Source organism: Muscardinus avellanarius (assembly GCF_963383645.1).
Source record: "Muscardinus avellanarius genome assembly, chromosome: 5".
Classification (NCBI taxonomy): Eukaryota; Metazoa; Chordata; class Mammalia; order Rodentia; family Gliridae; genus Muscardinus; species Muscardinus avellanarius.
This window is the reverse complement of record NC_137790.1, coordinates 1,542,817-1,566,209: the sequence shown is the minus strand read 5'-3', so window position 1 is coordinate 1,566,209 and position 23,393 is coordinate 1,542,817. Positions and strand designations below refer to the sequence as shown.

Here is a 23,393-nt window from a genome sequence, read left to right as displayed (position 1 = left end):
ATGGGGAAAGTGAGGGGGCTGCGGGCTCGCGTGCACCAGGCGGCCGTGAGGCTCCAGGCGGAGGCTGCGCCCGGCCCGGCGGCCCCGGCCCCGGAAGCCGGCCTCCCGCGGGCCTCGGCCGGCGGGGCGGGAGCGAAGGTGAGGCGGCGGGCCTGCGGGCCGGGCTCGGGAGGGGAGCGCAGGCCTGCGGGGCGCCGGCAGCGTCGCGGCTCCTTTCCAGGGTCGAGCGCGGCGTCCTGGGCCGTGCAGGGCCGCGCGTGGCGGCCCCTAGCCCGCAGGTGGTTTTCGGGCGCCGCTCCTGCAGCGGCGCGCGCAGGGCCTGGTGCGTGGCACCCAGCCGGCGTGGTCCGCGGGAGGCACGGCCTGGCACCCGTGATGCTAGTGAAAGCCGCGTGCCGTGCACTGCACACCTCCACCACCGCCCTCCCCATGTTTGAGCTGTTGAAAAATCCAAGAGTTAAATAAGTCACCGAGGACACCCATCGGAGTTGGTGACAATCTGGCCTCACAGTCCTGGCTTTGTTTGTTTGTTTGTTTGTTTGTTTATTGAGGTGCTGGGGATTAACCCAGGGGCATTCTACCTCCGAGTTATACCCCGGTCCTATTTTTTATTCGTTATTTATTTATTTGTGGTACTGGAGGTGGAACCCAGGGGCTTTCTACCTTCGGGATATACTCTCAACCCTATTTCATACTTTATTTGGAAACAGGATCTCACAAAGTTGCTGAGAGCCTCACTAAGTAGCTGAGGCTGGCTTCGAACCTGTGCGATCCTCCTGTCTCAGCCTCCCAAGCGCGGGGATTACAAGCGTGCGCCACCATGCCCGGCTTATTATTTATTTTTGAAACTGGCTCTCACTAAGTTATGGTGGGCCTCACTAAGTAGCTGAGGCTGGCTGCGAATCTGTGTTCCTCCTGTCTCAGCCTCCCGAGTGCTGGGATTACAAATATGGGCCACTAGGCCTGGCTCAGTCCTGCCTTTAAAACAACCGAAGAAAGTATTGAGATGTCATTCCCATGTCATAAAGTCCATCCATTTCTAGTGTACAGCTCAGTGTTTTCTAGTAGATTCGGAGTTGTGCAGCTGTCCTTACATGTTTCCAAATGTTTATCACCCTCAAAAGAACGCCAGTTATTGTACCAAACTCTAGTCTGCTCTCTCTTTCTGTGGATTTGCCTGTTGTGTACATTTTATACATGCAAAATAATACAACATGCGGCCCATGTTTGGCTTCTTTCACTTAGCATGTTTTCAACGGTTATTGTAGCATTCTTTTTTTTCTTTATTGCAGAACTGGAAGTGGAACCAGAGGCATTCTACCTCTGAGCTTCGCCTCCAGCCTTATTTTATTAATATTATTATTATTATTATTATTATTATTATTATTATTACTTGCAGTACTGGGAATAGAACTTAGGGGCATTCTGTCTCCAAGCTACACCCTCAGCTCTATTTTCCATTCTTTGAAACAGGGTCTCATTCAGTAGCTGAGGCTGGCTTCGAACCTATGATCCTCTTGTTTTAGCCTCCCAAGTACTGGGATTACATGCTCTACCACACCCGGCTTTGTAACATTCTTTTTGTAGCACTAATTTCTTTTTATGACTGAAATAAATATATATATATTTATATATATATGTTTTATAAATATATATATATATATGTTTTTTTTTTTTGAGTCTGGGGATGGAACCCAGAAGCATTTGACCACCAAGCTACACCCCTGCCCAATTTTTTATTCCTTATTTTGAAACAGGGTCTCACTGAGTTGCGGAGGGCCTCACTAAGTAGCTGAGGCTGTCCGCGAACCGTGATCCTTAGGGCTCAGCCTCCCAAATGCTGGGATTACCCGAATGCTGGGATTACAAGCATGCGCCACCACACCCGCTAAGAATTGTTTTAACAAGGTCTGTTTGTCCAGAATTCGCAGCTTTGACTTCCTAGCCTGATATAGGAGTAGGGGAAGGAGGTCTTCCATGTGGGGGCTCATCTGCTTCCGGGAGGGGGGGTGTTATAGCACCCTTGTATCTGCCACCATTTGAAGTGCTCTTGGCCCAAAGTATTCCTGCCAGAGTGACATATTTGGTGTGGTCAGTAAATAGCCCCTGGGGGCTGGTGTTGACCCCCTGCAGAGGTCATGGTGCTTGAAGGAGCCAGGTAGGCATGGGGGTGGGGACCCCACATATCTGTGTGGCTGATGTGACTTGGAGGGTTCGGAATCTTGATACAGGGGTGGATGTGGGTTGGATAGCCTGGGCTTGGCTACCTTGGCTAGAGGGGGTGGTGGAAGGGAAAACGAAAGGGTAGGAGGAGGTGGGAGGCGGGGACTAGGCGCAGGGCACTCTGGGAATGGAGCTGACTCCCTAGGTCCTGCCTGGCAGAGAAGTGGGAGCTGTCCTGTGCATCCCGTCTCTGCTGCAGACCTGTCCTGCGGCTTCCCTCTGCAATCACAGTGCCACCTGACATGGTCTTCTTTCCTTTTTGTTGGCGACCATAGGACTGGGCATTAGTCTGCACTGACATCTTTGCCAAGACCCAGATAGATCCCAGTGCCTTGGTGCAGAAGTTGGACCTGGATGAGAAGAGTGTCGCCTCCCTCAGGAGAGGTGAGCCACCGGCAGGAGTGCGCTGCTGCAGAGGGCCTGCTCTGCACGTCACTCCAACCTGTGGGCCAAGCGCAGCAAGGCTCTGGGTACTGGGGACCTCTCAGCCACACCCCCCCCCCAAGCCTTTTTCATTTTGAAACAGTCTCACTAGGTTGCTGAGAACCTTGCTAAATTGCTGAGGCTGGCCTTGAACCTGTGATTCTCTTTTTTAAGCCTCCTAAGTATTGAGATTATAGGCATGTGCCACTATGCCTGGCACAACTGTACTTTTTTTTTTTTTTTGGTGGTGGTACTGGGGTTCCTGGAAGCCCTTCTACCTTCGAGCTACACTCCCAGGCCTATTTTATTATTTTTGGAAACAGGGTCTCTTAAGCCAGCACGGCTGGCTTCGAACCTGCGCGATCCTCCTGTCTCCGCCTCCCAAGCGCGGGGATTACAAGCATGCGCCACCACGCCCGGCTCAACAACTGTACTTTTAAAATAAAAGGTTTCATTTTTATGGGAAAATTTAAAGATATGTGAAATAGAAAGAGCAGTGTTGAAAAACTCTGTGTGCCCATTAACTGCCTTCATGCACACACGTGAAATTCCTTTGAAGCAAACACCAGACTCCATACATGTTATTCTTAAATCCTTTAGTATGCATGTCTAAGGGCTCTTAAAAAGATAAGGTTCCACCAGGCGTGGTGGCGCGCGCTTGTAATCCCTGCGCTTGGGAGGCGGAGACAGGAGGATCGCGCTGGTTCGGAGACAGCCTTGCTGGCTTAAGAGACCCTGTTTCCAAATTAAAAATATAAAATAGGTCTGGGAGTGTAGCCCAGAGATAGAAGGGCTTTCAGGAACCCCAGTACCGCCAAAAAAAAAAAAAAAGATAAGGTTCCTGCAGTGCTTTTATCACACCTATATAAATAAGCAATAGTTTCTTACTATCAGTTAAACCCATGGGGCTCATCTTCGTGACCATCTCCTAAAAGAGTCTCTTGGTACAAACCAGGGTCCCTCCTGCCTTCCTTCTCCATCATTTTCCCTTCATGGTTTTTATGATATGAGTGCAGGTTGGTTTTTTAATCACCCCCCTCCCTCATTTTGTATTTTGCTAATAGCATTCTCCTGGTATCTCTCTTTGTTTCTCTGACCTGGACAGCCTTCTATCTCAAGCTTCTGTCTTCAAGCTGTGGCATATGGGGTATAGAGCCCCTATTTAACTGGGTGCATGCTGGGGAGGTGGGGCCTTAGCCTGGCGGGGCCTCCCCCCACCTACTTTTGGAGAGAAACCCTTGTATATACGTGTGTGTGTGTGTGTGTGTGTGTGTGTGTGTGTGTGTGTGTGGTTACTGGGAATTGAATGTGGGGGCACTCTGCCTGTGAGCTACACATCTAGCCCTATTTAATGTATTGTGAAACAAGGCCTCATTAAAGTGCAGCGGGCTTCGATAAGTCGCTGAGGCTGGCTGCAACCTGCCCTCCTTTCTCAGACTCCCAAGTACTAGGGTACAGGCACGCCCTGTGACTCGCCTTTGTAGGTGCTTTAATGGTGTTTTCTGCTCCGGTGACAGCTGAGCACTCAGAACAGTAGTGTGACTGGGGGCTCAGGATCTCCCACGGGCCCTCCAGCACAGCCTGTTTGCCCTCATCTTGCAACCCTCCCGTGTGCACGCGTGCGTGCATGGTGCACCTTGGACACTTGGTTGGGTGTTCAGGCAGACACTTTGTCTGCTGCGGTAATAGTCTCAGCGGTCTCGTGGTGCTCCATGGAATCCATACTGTGTCTTTATTTTTGGCAGTACTGAGGATTGAACTCAGGGGCATTCAACCTCTGAGCTACATTCCCAGCCCTGTATTTTATTTTTTATTTGCACACAGAGCCTCACTAAGTTGTGGAGGGCCTCACTGAGTTGCTGAGGCTGTTTTTGAACCTGTGATCCTCCTGTCTCAGCCTCCCAAGTACTGGAATTACACGCGTGCGCCACCACGCCTGGCTCAGACACATTATTTTCTTAGCTACTATTGTGTAATTAGTCAGCTCCTGGTCCTCCTCTAGTTTTGAGCTTGTAAATAGCTCTTGTTTTAAGTTGTCGTATCACAGTATGGTCGTAGATCAGGTGTGTTCTGTGGTGTTTTGTCGTCTCCATCACTGCTTTGGAGTTTTAGGGTGATGCCGCATTGCCTGCTGTTCTCTGGCCTGGGCTCCCTCCACCGACCGTTCTGCAGGGCGTCCAGGTGTTGAGCCTCAGGGCCTGTGGACGGCTGGCCTGTGTCCCGCCCCTACACCTTCTCCCTGTTCCCCAGCACTGCCTCGCTCTTGGTGTTGATGGATCTGCTCCTGGCTGGCCAGTGCCCGGTCCCAACAGGTGGGGAGGATGCAGGTCACGCGCAGAGCTGCATCTCGGGCTGACTGCTGCTGCTCGGCACCCTGCCTGGCTGTGAGGGTACAACGGTGGCCCTGGTGGTCTGTCTGTTGCATTAGCACGACACCTCCTGCCATGTGCTTTGTCCTTGCCCGGAGCTGAGTTAGAAATAGCATCACAGTCTGCATCTCTGGACCTAGAGCTGGGCTGGCTGCAGTTGGTGCAGCCCCAGGAGGCCACGGCCCCCTGCCGGGCTGTGGTTCCTCACGGGCAGCACAGGGAGCAGCACGTGTGGGCTGTTCTGCACGCATGCTGCAGCCCCGGAAGGTGAAGGGCCTGAGCCCGGTGGGTTCTTTGCTGTGGGCCGTCTGCCCCAGCGCCCTCCATCCCCTGGCCCCCCTTCCTGTTACAGGCAGAGGCATGGGACAGCAGTGAGGGCTTCCCGCTCCTGCCCCGGAAAGGGTGTGGTGCCGAGCTTAGCTGGCTGGAGCTGTCCTGTGGTCCCCTCGCCCCAGCTCTGCTCCTTGAGCCGGGGCCTGTGCTCAGAGGAGCTCCACATGCGCCCTTGGACCCCATGCGCAGAGGCTCTCTGCTCTTCGGGTGGGATTCCGGGGCTGGGGCAGATGGCGGTGAGCACCATCGTCTGTGCCCCTGCCCTCCAGGTCCGCACTGGGGACCACAGGAGGAGGCTGAGGCCTGGCAGGAAGGCAGGGGCCTGGGGCCAGCTGAGAGGAAGCTGTCTCTGGGTCACAGTGCTGGACGCGGAGGACCTAGCGGGCCTGTGGGAGCAGCCTTCAGGAGTGCTGGGCTGGGTGATTCCACCTGCTTAGACTCTGCCTGCGCCCCCCACCACAGGCGAGACCTTTGCTGGAGTCCCTTCCCTGACCTGTACCCGGTGTGCCTGGGCTCTGCCAGCAGAGGGCAGCAGAGCCCTTTGCCTATGTAGATCAGCCTGGCTGAAGGGCAGTCCAGGGCGCAGACAAGGACGGCAGGGGGCTCTCGCTCCTGGAACTCTCAGCTCCTGGCAGTAGCAGAGCCAGGGGAGGCTTGGAGAGTTGTCTTGGGGTTTTCTTCATTTATTCATTCATTTTGCAGTGCTGGGGATGGAATCCCAGGGGCATTCTTCCTCCGAGCTCCACCCAAGTCCTTTTTTTTTTTTTGGTGGTTCTGGGGATGGAACCCAGAGGCCTTCTACCTCCGGGCTACACTCCCAGACCTATTTTATATTTTATTTGGAGACAGGGTCTTGCTAAGTTGTTAAGAGCCTCACTGTGTAGCTGAGGCTGGCTTTGAACCTGCGGAATTCTCCTGTCTCAGCCTACCAAGAATGGGGATTACAAGATTACCAGTCCTTTTTTTTATTCTTTATTTCGAAACAGAGTGTTACTAAGTTGCCAAGGCCTCACTAAGTACTTAGATTTTTTAAAAGACTGCTAGGAAGTCAGGGCTCTGACAGAAATCTTGTTGAACATATTGTCTTCCTGTCACCCCCACTTAGAAAGCGTGCAAGTGAGGGTGTCCCTGGAGTGCTCTGGAGGAAGTCTCTGCAGAGCACTGGTCCTGGCTGCTTGGTGTCGACTGGTAGGCCGAGGCGCTCCTTCCCAGCCGCGCTCCTCACGCTGGCGCAGGGAGGCCCCATGGATTGCTGTGTTGGGCCTGGTATCCTGTGGCGTGTGTGGCCTGTCCAGCCAGAGCATGCTTCTGGGCCTTCCCAGTGCCATCTCCTGGGCCTTCTGCCATAGTCACGTGCTGAAGCATTTGTCTCCGCCCAGGTGTGATTGGCAACCTGGTGGAGCCTGGACTGAAGCTGGGTGCCTCCCCATGGTCACCAGAGGCTTTCTGCAGCCGGGAGCACTCAGTGACGTGTGCGAGCTGGGGCCCTCCACCATTCAGGCTGTCTGGCTGCAGGTCCTGGCTGACCTAGAGGAGCCTGCTGGCTGGAGGGCAGTGGGCGCCATTCTGGCAGCACGTTCCCAGGTGAAGGCCTGTTCTGGCTCCGTGGCACCTGCTGATCCCAGAAGATCTAGCAGGCATGTGAGGGAGGGTGGCCGGGCTCCCTGCACTCTGGAAGTGTGGGCACCCTGCGGGTCCCCGGGGCTTAGAGGCGCCGTGCCTGTCCTGGATGCCTGCCCTGCTCTTGGTGGAACTTGCTTTTGCTTTGTCTTCACACATCGTAAGTTCTCTATGGTACTAGCCAGGAAAACCTGTGTGTGTGAACGTCACGAGACAGCCGCTTGCACAGACATGTTAGCATGTTCCCGAGATGAGAGCCATGGTCTGGTCTGGGGAAGTCGGCTCCAGGGCGCGGGCTTGCCAGCCCTTGTGCTCACTCTGCCCTACAGCAGCCTGGGCAGAGACCGCTGGGAGCTGTCCTGCCCACCCGCCAGGGAGGCTCCTCCGCAGGCGGGCTTCGCCTTGCTGCCGCCCCTACGGTGGCCTTCCTCTCCCCAGGTCACCGTGCCTCCAGTGGGGTGATGGCGGTCTCTCTCTGGGTAGTTTTTTTTTTTTTTTTTTTTTTTTTTTTTTTTTTTTTCAAAACGGGATGGAACCCAGGGGCATTCTACGCCTAATTTTTTGTTCTTTATTTTGAAACAGGGTCTCACTGAGTTGCGGAGTGCCTCACTAAGTAGCTGCTGAGGCTGGCCACGAACCTGTGATCTTCCTATCTCAGCGTCCTAGGTACTGGGATTACAGGCATGCCCCACCTCCCTGGCTTCCCTGCTTTTCTATACTTAAACATTCTGTCAAAAGTCTACCCCAAAGCCAGGCGTGGTGGTGCACTCTTGTAATCCCTGCACTTGGGAGGTGGAAACAGGAGGATCGCACAGGTTTGAAGCCAGCCTCAGCTACTTAGTGAGGCTCTCAGCAACTTAGTGAGACCTTGTTTCCAAATAAAATATTAAAAAAAAATAGGTCTGGGAGTATAGCCCGGAGGTAGAAAGCCCCAGGGTTCCCGCCCCAGTATCCCCCAAAATAAAAAGTCTACCCCACACTTTAGCTCCAGGCTGATGACCTGCACCCTGACTCCTGGTGCCCAGTGCTTGGTCCCAGCCCTTGTCCTCGGTCCTGCTTCTGCACCTGGGGGCCCTATGCTACTGGCTGGTTCCAGCTTGTCTGGACATGCAGCTGAGGCCATCCTTAGAGAAAAGAAGTCTCGGAGCTGGCCGAGGCTCAAGCCAGCAGCCCAGGCCCCGCGACAAGCTGCTCTGGGCGATAGCACCATAGTGTGGCGGCTGGCCCTGCCTGGGTGTGGGGCGGGGTCACAAGGGGCCTGGCAAGCGTCACGCCCTGCTTTTGGAGCCCAGTGCGCTTCCTTGGTGTCCGGGAGCCCCGGGTCGTGGAGGTGGCCGCAGCGTGGCTCCTGTTCCCACGCAGCAGTGGGTGAGAGCGGCGTGCTCTTGCCCTGGAGGCTGATGGGGCCAAGTGTGCCTTCCCGCCGCCAGCTCTCAGAGGCCTCCGTGGGAAGCCAGCTGGGGGCTCCCATCTGGTTCAGGGCCTCTTGCAGCTGTGTGCTGTACGCAGTCTTCCTGCTGCTTGCTGGGGAAGCCCAGTGGCAGGGGCCGGCCGCCAGCGCGGAGGGACTCTGGCGTGTGGCCTCCTGCTTGTGGCGGCCGCGCGTGCCTCTCCCTGGTGCTGCTGGAGGTCACTCGCACAGCTGGAGCCACGGCCTGGACGGGGTGGCTCCAGGCTGTTGTCTGTTTGCACAGAGCGCCATCTGGACAAGCCTGACCCGCTCACATGTCTCTCCTCAGGTGCTGAGACGAAGGTCATTCTGCCCAAGAAGGAGAAACGGAGGCTGCGGCGGGAACGGTGGCTGCAGAGTAAGTCCACACCTCGTCTCCGGGTGACCAGCCAGCCCCACTCTCCGCCGGCACCTCTGTCCAGACCCTGTGGCGGGCAGCCTCACCAGGGCCTGTCTCCAGCCTGCGGGCGCCCTGCCGGGAGCATCGCCAGTGGCTGGCCACCAGCAGGGAGGGCGGCTGGGAGTTCTTGGCCGCAGGGCAGCATGCGATGTTGTCCCGGAGTGGGTGGCAAGCTGACCCTCCACTAGCACCTTCAGGGCTGGCCTCTTTGTGGTAAAATGTCTCTAAGCTGGGGTGGTGCCGTATGCCTGTAACCCCAGTTCTTGGAAGGCTGAGACAGGAGGGTCACAGGATCAAGGGCAGCCTGAGCGACATAGTGATGCTCAGCAACCCAGTGAGACCCGGTCCCCAAAACACAGAGAAAAGGCTAGGGGTGTGGGTGAGAGCTAGAGCACCCCTGGCCAGCCCGCTGCCACGGAACGGGAGCCTCCGTAGGCTGCAAGAATAATCTGATTGTGGTTCCCTTGATGGAATTTTTTTTTTTTTTTTTTTTTTTGGCAGGTCTGGGGATGGAACCCAGGGGCATTCAACCTCTGAACTATACCCCCTGCCCTATTTTTTATTCTTTATTTTGAAACGGCTTCACTAAGTAGCTGTGGCTGTCCGCAAACTTTGATCCCCCGTCTCAGCCTCCCAAAGGCTGGGATTACAAGAGTGTGCCACCACACCCGGCCCTTGGTAGAATTTTTAATCACAAGAACAGTGCCCGTGGAAGTGTCCCAGCCGTCTGTGGTGGCTGAGCCTCTCAGCCAGGCGTGGCGGGCACCTCCCGCAGGCCCAGTGCCTCCTCTCGCTCTTTTTGGTTTGGAATAAGTAGTTATATTTTATGGTGTAAATACTTGATAATATTTTTCTAAAGCTTCTCTTGTCATTTTACAAAAAAAGTGCCCATTTTTTTTGCTGTTTTCTTTTTCTTGTGAGCCTGCCATCTTTGTAGAATTAACGTGAAACATATTCTCCCTGCTCTCACAAGTCGACATGTGTATTGTGCATTATTCGTCCCTTGAGGGCTTAAAGAAAATGTATTTTGGAGGTAGTACCTTGAGAAATTTGCTAGTTAATCCACTTACTTTATGTTTTCTGCCATTTTTGGTTTTTTTTTTTTTTTTTTTTTTTGGTGGTGCTGGGGATGAACCAAGGGCATTCTATCTCTGAACTACACCCCCAGCCCTATTTTATGTTTTATTTGAAAACGGGGTCTCACGTCTCACTGTGGCTGGCTGCAAACCCTCAGTCCTCCTTCTCAGCCTCCCAAGTATACTGGGATTATAGGTGTGTGCCACCCACCTCACCTGGCCTGGATGTTTCTTTCTTTTTTTTTTTTTTTTTTTTTTTTTTGCGGGTCTGGGGATGGAACCCCAGAGGCATTTGACCTCCGGGATACACCCCCTGCCCAATCTTTTATATCTTTATTTTGAAGCAGGGTCTCACTGAGTTGCGGAGGGCCTCACTAGGTGGCTGAGGCTGGCCGTGAACAGCCACCCTCCTTTCCCAGCCTCCCGAGTGCTGGATGACAAGCGTGCGCCACCACGCCCGGCTGGATGTTTCTTAGATCATAAAGGTGTGCACAGTATTCTTTGTAAGGTAGATCTGGGAAAGTCAATTAGCTATGGGCATTCAGACGTAAACATTTCTGGGCTATAATTCTTTGAGATGTGTAAGTTTTTCTCTCTAGAGCTGGGTCACTTTATTAACTATCTGTGTTGATTTTTGCCACTCTTTTTCCCATAAAGTAGCCTAATTGGACCATCATCCTTATTAGTGAGGGGCACATGTTGCTTTCTATTATTAGATACTTTTTATGTCCTCTCTCACTCCTTACCTACATCCCCACCCATTCTAAGTTAAGTTTTGTCTTGAAGTGCAAAAATCCTTTATTTTAATTACTAATCCTTTTTTTGAAAATTTTAAAAATCAAAATTGTTTTATTTAAACTAAAATATATCATTTTATAGGCAATAAAAGCAAAAATAGGCAAACTTAATAATCTGCACTATAAAGGAAACAATCGAAATAAAAAAAACAATTTACAGAATGGAGTGACTTATTCACAAAACACACCTTGAAAAAAAGTGTAATATCAAAATATATCATGAATTCAATAACAAAATAAATAAATAACCTGATAAAATGGAAAATTATCTAAACCGACATTTTACATAATAAGACATACACACGGAGAACAAATATATGAAAAGTTGTATAGTGTGTAATCATCAGAGAAATGCTAATAAAAGCTAAAATGTCACTCACACCATCATTTATTTAGCTATTCTTTTTATTGTTATTATTGTTTCTTTTTTTTTTTGAGGTGCTATTTTGGCATGATGCCCACGTCTCAAACCTGGCTTCCAGTGATCCTTCTGTCTCAGCTGCTGAGAACAAAGAACAGAGAACCATGTCACCACTGAGTCAGGCTAGCCTCACATCTTTACTTATTTATTTTTTAGTGTTGTAAAATTATTTTTTTGTTTTTTGTTTTTTTATTTTTTATTGGTGCATTATATTCATATATCATATTGGGGTAAAAAACTTGTGTACATACATGTACACATCACTGATTTAGCCCCTACCCAATTCCCACGCCATTCCCTCCCCGTCCCTCCCTCCCTTGCTTGGCTTAGTGGTTGACTTCCATATGTTTAAGTACATTGTGTGTTTTAGAGATTTTTCTTCTCCCCCCACCTTTCTCCTCCTTTAGGTTGTCTTGTTTGCTCCTCCATAGGATTTCCTTTTTCATCTAGAGTTCCTCCTATGACCCATTTCTCCCTAACTCTCACATATTAGGGAAAGCATCTGATTTCTTATTTTTTGTGACTGACTAATCTCACTTAGCATAATGTCCTCCAATTCCATCCATTACCCTGAAAATGATGTAATTGAGGTTTTTTTAATGGCTGAGTAAAATTCCACTGTGTACATATCCCATAGTTTTGTAACCCACTCATCTGTTGATGGACATATTAATTCTTTTTGTTGTTAAATTTCTGAATTTTTACCCATTTTACCCTGTACAGGCTTCTTTAGGCTTGGTTATTACTTAGTTTTTCTGTTCTTTCTTTCCTTTCCCCTCCCTCCCTTCTTCCCTCCCTTCCTTTCTTCCTTTTTCTTGGAGATTAAGTCTTCCAGGGGCTTTCTACTTCTGAGTTAGATGCCCAGCTCTGTTCTATTTATTTTTATTTTGAAACAGAGTCTCACCAAGTTACTGGGGGTCTTGCTAAATTGTTGAGGCGGGCCTCTAACCTCTGATCCTTCTGCCTCTTAAAGTACTGAGATTACAGGCATGTACCACCATACCCGGTTCATCTGCTTTCTCTAGAAATGAAAGGCTGTGAGCTGGCCTCTGAGTACAGGTATAGCTATGTCTGCTACACTGTTTTACGTGATTTTTTTTTTTTTTTTTTTTTTTTTTTTTTGGTGGTACTGGGGTTCCTGGAAGCCCTTCTACCTCCAGGCTACACTCCCAGACCTATTTTTCATTTTTATTTGGAAACAGGGTCTCTTAAGCCAGCGCGATCCTCCTGTCTCCGCCTCCCAAGCGCGGGGATTACAAGGGTGCCCACCAGCCCTGATTTTTTTAAATGAAAATTTTCATTCAGCAAAGTAGGAAGATTTCATAGTGAACACCCGTGTGTCTGCATGTAGAGCTCACACTTAGCACCTTACTTTTAAAAATTACATAACTGTCCGCTTATTTATTTCTGTCTATCCCTCACCACTTCTTAATGCATTCCAGAGTGAGTTGCAAGCTTCAGTGTACCTTCTTCCAGTCATTTGCTAGGGTCCACTGGTTTAAGGATATTTTTCTCTTTCTTCTGAAGACCATATTTGCATACAGAGAGCAGTGATTGTGACAGATGGGAACACCCCGCGGCAGAACCCCTTCAAGGCACTGACCTTCACATAAGCCAAGGGCAGTCTTCTTCCAGGTCTCACCCCAGCTGTCCCATGGTGGTCCCCGCTGTGCTGTCCACTGAGCCCCTCCTGAGTGGGCCTGCAGGGCGGGCTCCGCCTTCCCGCCAGGGCTGCACAGCGCAGCGGCCTCTGCCTTTTGTGGCTCAGAAGCCTCGAGTATGTGCGCACCCTTGTAACTCTGCTCCTGTCGGTGGACACCTGGACTTTGCCATTTTTGGCTACTATGAGTAAGGCTGCTAGCACATTCTTTCCAAGTCTTTCTGCGGACGTTTTCTTTTCTCTCTGTAAATACTGAGGAATGGAACGCCGGGTCATAGGGTAGGTGCGTGTTTAGTTTTATAAGCACTGCCAGGCATATTTTTAAAGTAGCTGTGCATTTGCAACCCCCCGCAGTGTGAGAATTCTGGGGCAGGCGAGTGTCTGCATCCAGGTTCGGGTGTGCTTCGTTGTCGCCATGGGAGGGCATTTCCAGGTGCTGCTGCCCGTGGGCTTCACCCTGAGCAAAGCCCACTTCGTATGCGCCTTGTGCCGTTTATTATGGAGAGCTGGGAATTCTGCATAAGCCCTGGAGACCAGTCCTTGGTCAGCTGTGTGTTGCAGATCCTTCCTCAGACTGTGGCTTGCCTGTTTATTTTCTTAGCAGATTTTTTTTTATGGCAGGGGTTTAATTTTGAGAAGTCTCATATATTTTTTCTTATATGGTTATGGTATGTGTGTCCTCGTTGAGAAAACTTTGAGCCCAGGTCTCGAGGATAGTTTCCAGTGTTTTTTGGAAGGCTTTCTATTGCGCGCCATGTTTACACTGCGGTCCCTCCTGGGCGGTGTCTGTCTGCTGTGAGTAGCAGGGTCTCTGCCTTTGCGGTGTGGGTGTGGGTGTGCGGCTGGTCCAGCGCCGTCTGCGTGTTGCGAAAACCTTTCCTCCTCGTGTTGCTTGGCTGCCTTTGAGAGGCCACGCACGGGGTGTGGGTCTGCCTCGGACCTGTGGCCTGTGGCCAGGAGCTGTGTGCCGTGCCCTGGCCCTCGCCACGTCCGTGCGGGTCGGGGAGGCCAGCAGCACTAGTCCTCCGTCTAGTCCCTCCGTGTTTGGGTTGTGCTGAGTGTTCTCTGTGCTTTTGACATTTCCATATAATTTTAACCATAAACTTGTCACTTTCTGTAAAACAACATTGGGAGTTCATGGAATCTGTGGATCGATTTTAGGAGGACTGCCATCTTAACAATATTAGTGGTCCAGTGTGTGATGATGGTATATCTCATCACTTACTTAGATTTTCTTTAATTTTCATCCTCAATGTAACATAATTTCCAGTGTAGAAGGGATTTTTGTGGGCTTTTTTGGACACACTTATTGCGCAGCATTTTATAATTTTATAGTTGCAGCACCATAATGTAAATGAAACGTCTTTCTCTTAGCATATAAAAGCACAGTTGGATCCAGGCATGGTGGCACACACTTGTATTCCCAGTACTTGGGAGGCTGAGACAAGAGGAGTGCAGGTTTGCAGCCAGCCTCAGTTACTTAGTGAGGTTCTCTGCAACTTCAGTGAGACCGTTTCAAAATTAAAAAACAGGGCTGTGAGTGTAGCTTGGAGGTAGAATGCCCTTGGGTTTCATCCCCAGTACCACACACACACACAAAGTGCAGTTGGGATGTTTTAGTCTTAGCCTTGTGCCCTGAGGCCTTGTTAAGATTATGTATCGGGCCTGGTGGTTATTTAATGGACTCCTTGGGCATATTAGGAGCACACACTCTGTGGTGAGTTGACGCTTGTCCTGGCAGGACCGGGCTCACTCCTGCCGCGTGGGCACAGGCTCCTGTCCTCCCTCCCTCCCTCCTGCTCCTCCCTGTGAGCCCGTCTTTCTGTTCTGCTCATCGCTCCCCGGGGCCCGGGCGGTGGGTGCCAGCAGTGGCCCTTGGAAGCCGGCACGGGTCACCCGATGCCCTGCTGTGGCCTCTCTTCCTTGGCCTGGTGGGCCCGGCCGCTCCTGCCCTGCTGCTTCTCTCTCCGGCCCCATCCTAGGTTCTGCTGTGTAACTTGCTTTGGGTCCAGTGGTTCTGCTCCTGCTATGTGTGTAAAAAGCGTTTGGCCCACTCCTAGCTATCAAGTCATTTTTAAACTGAGAGAATTGGCTCCATGGGTCTGTTGGAATACTGAAGGCCACATCGCGTTTCTGGGCTAGTTGGGAAAACGGAGCTCCTGTCCTCCCTGCTCAGCAGCTGTGTGAGACACACTTCTCCTGGCCTTGGTGTCCAGGCAGGCGCCGGGAGAGTGCAGCAGCCCACACTCCACTCTGGGTTCTCCGTGAGTGAGCCTAGTGCTTGGCCACATGTGTGGTGAGTTCTCCAGGCCTGGGAGCTAGCTCCCATCCGTGGGGCTTCGCTGCAACTTGTACAGGAGCTGGGGTGAGTCTTGCCATGGCCAGGCTGGCCCATTAGCCAGCGCCACGGTGGTCACATGGCCATCTTGGCTGGCACCCTCACCTCTCCCAGACCCTGCCCCGCCCTCGCAGCCCTGCCCCTGGCAGCCCCTCCTCTTGCCTGACTCCTCCCCGAGGGCCCGCACCATGACACTCCAGGGCATGGGGCTTGCTGTGATGAGGTGCCCAGTGAAGTGTTGACCACATCCCAGGCAGATTCAGCAAAGCCCTGAGTGCACGCTTGTAATCCCAGCATTCAGGAGGCTGAGACCAGAGGATCACGGTTCGTGGCCAGCCTCAGCTACTTAGTGAGGCCCTCTGCAACTCAGTGAGACCCTGTTTCAAAATAAAGAATAAAAAATAGGGCTGGGGGTGTAGCTCAGAGGTCGATTGCCCCTGGGTTCCATCCCCAGACCTGCAAAAAAATAAAAAAGGAAAAGCCCTGAACCGTCACTTTATGGATAAATCATCTTTGAGGCTACCGTGTGGCTGAGAACGGGGAGAGAGGCAGCTCTTGCCACGCGGGGCCCGCCCTGTGTGGGCGTCTGCCCTCGGCTGCGGTGGCTGTGGCTGCGGGGAACCTGCTGGGCGCCCTCTCTGGAGGTGGGATACTTTTCCCTACCTGGTCTGGCCTGGCTGCGTCTGGTCACTGCATGTCCTACCTGATGGATCTGGGGAAAGCAGGACTGTCTGAGGTGTGTAGGAAGCTAGCATGTTTGAGCATGTGTTTATGAGCAGTGTTGAAGTAAATACATTTTTTGATGCAAATCAAATCCCAGAATCCCAGTGCTGTGCCCCCACTGCGGCCCCTTCTCTCTCGGACACAGGCCTCACCCCCACCCCTGCCCTGCCTTCTCCCTCTTGCACCGGCTGCCTCTGGGGCCTGCCGCAGTGGTTATTGTTCTTCTTTTGTGGTACTGGGGAGGAACCCAGGGGCATTCTGCCTCTATCTTATTTTTATTTTGAAACAGTCTTGCTAGATCGGTGAGTCTCACTGCTTGCTGAGGCTGGCTCAGCCTGCAATCCTGTGTCGGCCTCCCAGACCCTGGGGTGCGCTGCCACGCCGGCTGGCATGGTCCTTGTGTTGGTGCTGGGTGTCCCAAGCCCGCCCCACGTGGGCACAACCTCCCTCCCTCGCTGCTCTCCACTGCTTGTCGCTCCAAGTCTGGCCTGTGGATTTCAAGCCCCTGTGCTTGGCACAGTTTCTCTGTGCCTTGTGCCCCCCAGCCCCTGTGCCAGCCTCCCTCTGCAGAGGAAGCAACCCTTACCGCCACAGCCGCGGGCTCATACCAGTACTGTAATTACAAAGTGTGCCTCTGTGGTTAAGGGGAAACATAACTTGGGCCGGCCGCCCCTGGTCTCTGGGGTGGAACGCGGGTGACGGCAGGAGACGGCTCGGCCTGGCCGCGGGGAAGTGCGCTGGGTGTGGGTGCCTGAGGCCCGGGACTCTGCATGTGCTCTGTGTCTAATTCCTGTTCCCTCATCAGAGATCGAAGCCATAAAGCTGGCGGAGCGGAAGCTCAAGGAGGAGCGGAGGCGCCGGGCCACGGCGGTGGTGGGCGACCTGCACCCCCTGCGGGACGCACTGCCCGAGCTGCAGGAGCTGGAGGCCAGCAGCCAGCAGCACCGCAGAGGGTGAGTGGCCGACAGGGCTGTCTCTGCCCAGCTTTACCCCTCATGCATGTACTGAACCCCGGTGGCGGGTGGCCCGGCCAGGCCACAGCTGTCCACTGCCTTCCCTGCTGCTTGTGCAGGCCGGGCTCTGCTGCCCTCCCACTGGCTCCCCAGCCTGCCGCCTCTGGCCGGGCCGGGCCGGGCCGAGGGCTGCTTGTGCATGTGCCATGTGCTCAGAGCCCCAGCTCGTCCTCACCGTGCAGGGCGCAAGACAGGGCCAGGGCAGCTGGCCCGTGTGGCGCGGCATGGGCCCTGCTGTGGGGACGGACGGGGGCATGGGGCTTTCTGTCATGCCACTGTCTCTGGACCTTGATTATTTATGTCATTTCTAATTCCACCTTTTAAAAAATAAGTCTTTCTCAGACTGCATTTCACCCGAGGAGAGGCAGGGCTGTGTGCACTGGGAGAGGGTGGGTGAGGCCCGCCCTCCCACGGGCTGGAGCCAGACGGCCCCTGCCATAGAGGCTCCCGGAACGGAACAGCGGGTCCAGATGAGGAGCTGCCGCGGGCCGAGACTTGACAGCTGTACAGAGCAGCAGTGCAGATTCCACTCCTGCTTCCTGAGCAAAAATGTGACCTGGTCAAGGGTCCTGTCCCTCTTTTCAGTTTTCTCATCTGAAAAATGCGCCTGACTCCCAGAAGGGAGAGGGCTGTGTAAACAGACGCCCCGCCAGCCCGAGGAAGAATGTGTCCTGTCTGCCCAGCCGGGAGCTGGCTATGGGTCAGGGTGGCTGCCCTCCTGACCTGCGCCCTGGACCCGCGAACTCTCGGCTGCAGAGCAGCCATTGCTGTGCACTATTAGAATTCTTTAGATTTACAGGAAAATGGCAGGCAGTGTTCCCATAGACCTCACGCCCATTATCAGGCCCAGCACCCTGATAATGACGTCTTAGGTTAGCGCAGTGTGCGGGCCATGGTGAAGGGACCCGCAGCAATGCGTAAGTAGTAAGGACGTCCAGCCTCCAGCTCTCCTGGCTTCTCCCCACGGCCTCCCCAGCCCAGGAGGCACCTGACACTGCCCCGTCTCCTCGGCCTCCTCCCGGCTGGGAGCTCCTCACTGCCTCACACTTGGCTCTGACAGCGTGGGGGCCTGCACCGGCACCTCCAGGGGACACACCCATTGTTTCTCATGGGTCGAGGGGCACTGTTGTTGGTCGGGAGGATGCCAGGGGAAGCGAGGGGCCGCTTTCCTGACGTCCTGCCGGGCACACACACAGCCCGCTCAGGTGGGGTGGTGTCCCCGTGACGTCGGGGATTCTCTGGAACGGCCTCGTCTGCTCCCGTCGTTGACTTACCAGTCGCCTGTTCCTGTTGCTGGCCTCGTGGCTGTGCCCTGTGCTCTGGCTCTGGCGGTGCTGCCCGCTCTTGCTGGACTTGTTCTAGTGTCGGCACGGGAGCCCGTCCCTGGCTCCTGGCCGCTCCCACCTGCCCATCAGGTTGGGGCAGGCTTTGTTTCTGGGCACTCCCCTCTTTCTGGGGCAGCTGGTGTTGAGAGGGCACCTGTGTGTTCCCGCCCAGTCCCAGCACCTGCCCGTTCTCCGAGGAGCCTGGTTCTTGCCTTGGAGAAGGGTCTTAGACACCAAGATGTGACACCAGGGGTGTGTTCACTGCTGGGGAGTCGCTGCTTCTGGGCCCTCTGGGCTGGCAGGGTTGAGGCACTCGTGCGTGTGAGTAGGTCCACAGGGAGGCACTCATGCATCTGAGTAGGTCTACGGGGAGCTGGTAGAGAGCAGTCTGCATGGCTGGCCGCAGCCTGGGCTCAAGTCGCTCCCTCTTAGGCTTGTAACTTTTTAGAACTTGCTGGGCTCACAGAAAGCCAGTAGAGGGACACAAAACGTTGTTCATTCATATTTTAGAAGAAACACGAATAAGAGATCAGCCTGCTTGATAAGGCTAGTGTAGGTGTTGCCCAGGACTCGTGCTCCCTGCCCTCCCTCTGCCTCTGTATGGCGTGGCGTCTTCCCTGCCATAGGCTGGCAGCCCTGGTGGCTCCATGAGTCTCCTCTCCCTGCCCCAGCCTCCTGCCGCATGTGCCCTTCCCAAAGATTGGCGCAGGTCCCCAGGAGTCGCAGGGGCTCTGCCTGGTGCTAAGCCCTGCGCTTCTGCTGCCTCAGCCTCTACCAGAGCTCACGTCTCCCCAGGTGCGAGTCCGCTGCACCAGCTCAGCCCTCTAGAGGCTCTCAGGGCGGAGGGCAGGGGCGGGGCACTCGTGAGGAGCCAGCTGTGCTTCAGGAGCAGGGCTCTGCCTGGCAGCGTCAGTTCCGCCACGTCCCCGGGCTCAAGGGTCTGCGCAGGCTGTCCTTTGGGGACGGTGAGGACTAGTTGTGCGAATGCATCCTGGGGTGGGGCGGCCCCAGACACAGTGCTGTGTGACTCGGCTCATCCCGGCCGCTCTGCATCCTGGCTGCATGACGATTGATCACGTGGGGAACAGCATGGCTGAGATGGGAGCCGAGTCCCCTGCAGAGCGGGCGTGTGGGTGAATGGGTGTGGGGCTGACCTGGCCTCTCTGTGTCCACAGCAGGGTGAACAGCAAGCCCCGGCCAGCTGAGCTCAGCCGGATGAGTGCAGCGCAGAGACAGCAGCTCCTGTGAGTACCGGCTTCCCAGGCCCCAAGGGCTCCGTCCTTGCTTACATTTGACTCCAGGTTCAGCATCTCACAGCACCGAGAGGTCTCTCTTCTAAGCAACCAGGCCCTCGGGTGCCTCGCGAGCCGTGGACGCTGATGCCCCTCCTCCCTCCCTTCGGTCGGTCTTCTTGGGATGGCGTGGAGGGGACGTGTTAAGACCCCCCATCTGTCCAGCCAGCCCATTTGCAGAGATTCGCACCTAGGTGTCGTCTTGGGCCTGAGACTCTCGGCCGCACTTTCTTGGCCTCTGTAGACTCCGCTCTGGTTTCCACGTGCTTGCTCTGGGGAAGTCTGAGGCGGCCTGGATCCTCCGCCAGGGTAAAGCTTGTTTAGTGTGCTCTGGAGTAAGTGCCGAGCTGCTTTTTACTGTGGGACAGTCCCAGCTTACCGAGGCCCTCGTGCATTTGAGTTCCGGGGTGAAGGGGGGGTCGCTGTCTCTCTGGGAGTCTGGAGGCGTGGCTCACGTCCGCCTGCGTTGCTCTGGGCTCTGTCAGCGGCCGCCTCCCTCCATCGTGTCTCTCAGCCATTCTTAGCCTGGGTCCTTTCTGGCCTGACTTAACCTTCTTGAGACTCATGCTTGCTCCTTTTCTTCATGTCTCATGGATGGACTTCCTTCTCAGCAGCTTGTCTGGAGGTGGTTCTGCAGACTGCCCTCTCGTGGGCACTGCTGTGTCCACCTGGTCCTGCCCTGCCCACCTCCATGCCCTCTGCATGCGTGGACGCCCAGCTGCGCCCCAGCACTCTCCACGTGTACTACACTTGGGGCCTCAGGCTCCTGGCCCCACCCCGTGGGGTTTGGTTTCTCATTGCTGTGTGCACTTGGTGAAGGGAGGAAGAGGCAGCTTGCACTTCACAGTGTACATGCAGGTGTCCACATAACTGAGCAAGTGGGACCCTTTGATCCCAGGCTGGTGGGGCCCAGCACGTGTGTGGGCTGTTTCCTGGAAGCAGGATGGAGCGCCTGGTCCCCAGTGGCTCTGCTGCCCTGTGCCAGGCCCTCCGGAGTCATGCTGTGCCGTGTGGGAGGGAGGCTCACCGTGTCAGCCAGCCACCCGAGGTGGTGTGCCTGTCCCTCGGCACACTGGCAGGGACCGCACCTGCTGTGGCCTGCCATTGGAGGCATGCCTCAGTGCCTGGGGGCCGGTGTTCTATGCCCTGCGCCCCTCCAGGTACCACCATGCCAAGGAAGGGCCGGCCTCAGGTGGACGGGCTCTGCCCATGGCCTGCCTTCCCGTGTGCCATAGAAGAGTCCTGAGGCCTGCACCTCCACCTGCATAGGCTCGGGGCTCACTCGCAGCACCAGCTTGCCAGCACCCTCCTGGTGCCCCTGCCCCTGCGCAGCCTCTGAGCCGGGCTTGGCCAGCCTGCTGCTGCTGCGCGCATGTGTGGCTCACCGCTGCCCCAGCTGCGCCGAGGCCCCTCATTCTCCTGAGAGCAGAGTCCTGCTCAGTGGTCGTCCCAAGTCAGTGTCAGTGGCAGGAGGTGACCATGGCGGCTCCCAGGGGGCAGGGGACACCTCACCAAGAGCTCAGAACACGAGGGCCCAGACAGAGGATGGGCTGCCCACTCCCGCTGCCGAGGGCCCACCCTGCCCTGGCGCTGCCCCGAAGCTCCCTCTGAGGCCATGCTCAGGTTGTCCTTGTCATCTTCCGGATGCCCACCCAGCTAGCAGCTGTGGCCCGCAGAGCGGTCAAGCACTACGGAGGGGCCTGGCTGTGCAGCTTGTGAACGGTGGTGGGGCTTGGGCTGTGGGTCCCTGCTCCAGAGCGGCAGAGGCCAGTCCGTCGCCATGGCGCCTAGCCCGCACAGCCGCCTCTGCCACAGCCCGTGCCGCTGCCCCTGCTCGCGGCTCTCCCGTGCTGTGCATGTCTATTTTGGGCTTGCTGGGGAGAAGGCGCCTCTTATGTAAGGCGGCATGTCTGCAGGGTGTGTGAGCTGCCACTGCATCCCGCTTCTCAGCCCCTGCCTTGACAGCAGCGCAAAGACCCCACGGTGGCCAGGTCTCCCCTGCAGAGTCCCCAAGGGCTGGTCACTGCCCCATGGCCTTGGCTTCTGCGTCCGCTGCAGCATCTTGGGTGCCCGCATGCGGGGTCGCTGACCCGTGCCCATCCTGGGGTGTGGTGATCGTCCGTGGCTCCTCACTGCAGGGCAGGGGCTTCTGTCCTGCTGCCCACTCACCTCTGTCTCCATTCTTGCAGTGAGGAAGAAAGGACCCGGTTCCAGGAGCTGCTGGCCAGCCCATCCTACAGAGCCAGCCCCCTGCTGGCCATCGGGCGGCAGCTGGCACTCAGAATGCAGCTGGAAGGTGGTGGCCAGCTCTGAGCAGGGTGGGGCACCGTGAGGGCAGAGGCTCCACGCACGGGCAGGCAGGAAGACAGCTCCAGACTGAGCCTCGGGCTTTGACTTGTTAGTGACAAGCTTCTCGTGGCCCCAGGGCCCTTCCCATGGGTTCAGTTCTGCTCCGGAGCCTCTCCTGCATTTCTCAGGACCCCGCCACAGTCGCCCTTGCTCCTTTCCACGCAGACTTGGGGTCTCCCCTGTGCTGAGCCGAGATGGTTGCCAACACAGGGTTTGCGGGGGCTTCACTCACATGGAACGGGTAGGGCTGTCAGTGCCTTACTCCATCATGAGCCATGCCCAAGACCACAGCACAGCTCCCCGGCTTTGGAGAGGGACTGGTCAGTGCGAGGACCTGGCTGGGCTAGCCTGCCGAGGCTCAGCCGCGGGCACAGGTGGAGCAGGGAGGGCCTGCCTCTCCTGTCCTCGCCATCCACACTCCACACGCTCTGCCCGTGCTCTGTGATGCTGGGAGTGAGTTCGTCCTGCGCCGAGACTGCCTCGTGAGGGGCTGGACCCAAACCCACGCAACATGGACGTCCTGGTGCACGTGGTGATGGGCAGGGTCAATGGGGACAGAGTCTGTCGGGCAACTCAGTGCCCACCTGGACGCCGCCCACTGCTTGTTGACGGAGAAGTGGCATCTCAGGAGAGTGCATCTCTGGAATGGCGTTCGCAACAGCACACTCTGCAGGAAGCGTGGGGCCCAAGTCTGCCAGGTGCACAGGAGCCCTGAGGCGGGAGGTGCGGGCGGTTGCAGGGGGCTTTCTGTCATCTCTGCTCTCTGTGGTCCTGGCTTGTTCTAGGGAACGTGCTGTGTGATGTATTAAAGAGAAAGCCCCTCCAGCGTCCCGCTCCCTTCTTGGAGGCACCCACCAGGGCTCAGCGGCCCCGGACTCCTGCCTGGGAACCAGTTCTTCCCTGGAGGCCCTGAAGACCAGCCTCCGCCTCACCAGGAGCGAGGGCAGCAGCAAAGGAGCATGGGCAGTCATGGCAGCTGGGTGGGCCGCACAGGGGCCACGTTCGCAGAGTCGAGCAGGCATCAGAGTCCTGAGAAAGCGGGCGCTGCCTTCCGTGCTCCGCAGCAGCAGAGCGTTGTGGCGCCGGCGGTAGGCTGCGGGGGCACGCAGGTTCCTGTCCTGGCCACCCGCTTGCTGTAGCATGTGCTGAGCACCCCGGTGGATACCACGCAGAGGCAGGGATCTCTGGACAGGACAGGTCGCCCCATTTTCTGCCCTCTGTGTGGACAGATGTCTGGAGGAGAGCCCCAGAACCGCGGCCAAGTGGGAGGCGGCCCAGTCTGCGAAAATGAACATGAACTGCCGGGTAATAATTTAAGTGAAGAGGTTCCACACTTCAGTGGCTTCCACGCTTATTAGGCCCTGGGGCCCTGGGTTCTTTGTCCAGTTTAAAGGGTAAACAGCAGATAAAAGCCCCCTGGGGCGCGCTCGCAGAGGCAGCAGCCTGCTGGACACTGCACCGCTGTGCGCTGCCTGGCGCGGCCCTCGTGCTCTCCAGTGGCCCACATTGGAGACTCCCTATCCTGCGGTGCTTCGAGGGTGGTGGGAAGGCGATGTGGCCTGGCCTTCCTCTGCTTCCCGC

At 55.4% G+C, this 23,393-nt stretch overlaps 1 protein-coding gene across 3 annotated transcripts; it reads left to right on the top strand.

Annotated features, from left to right (window-relative positions):
• On the top strand, positions 1-21,776 carry SLX9 (SLX9 ribosome biogenesis factor; the record flags this gene model as incomplete). Of its 3 annotated transcripts, none has more annotated exons than XM_080696254.1 (6): positions 1-138; positions 2,499-2,607; positions 8,708-8,776; positions 16,639-16,786; positions 19,350-19,415; positions 21,653-21,776. In XM_080696254.1, the coding sequence occupies 6 exons, from the start codon at positions 1-3 to the stop codon at positions 21,774-21,776; spliced, it is 654 nt and encodes a 217-aa protein (XP_080552380.1). The 3 variants fall into 3 exon arrangements, with proteins under 3 accessions (XP_080552380.1, XP_080552379.1, XP_080552381.1); XM_080696253.1 differs by having other exon boundaries at positions 19,347-19,415; XM_080696255.1 differs by lacking the exon at positions 19,350-19,415.
• Positions 21,777-23,393: the final 1,617 nt, after the last annotated feature.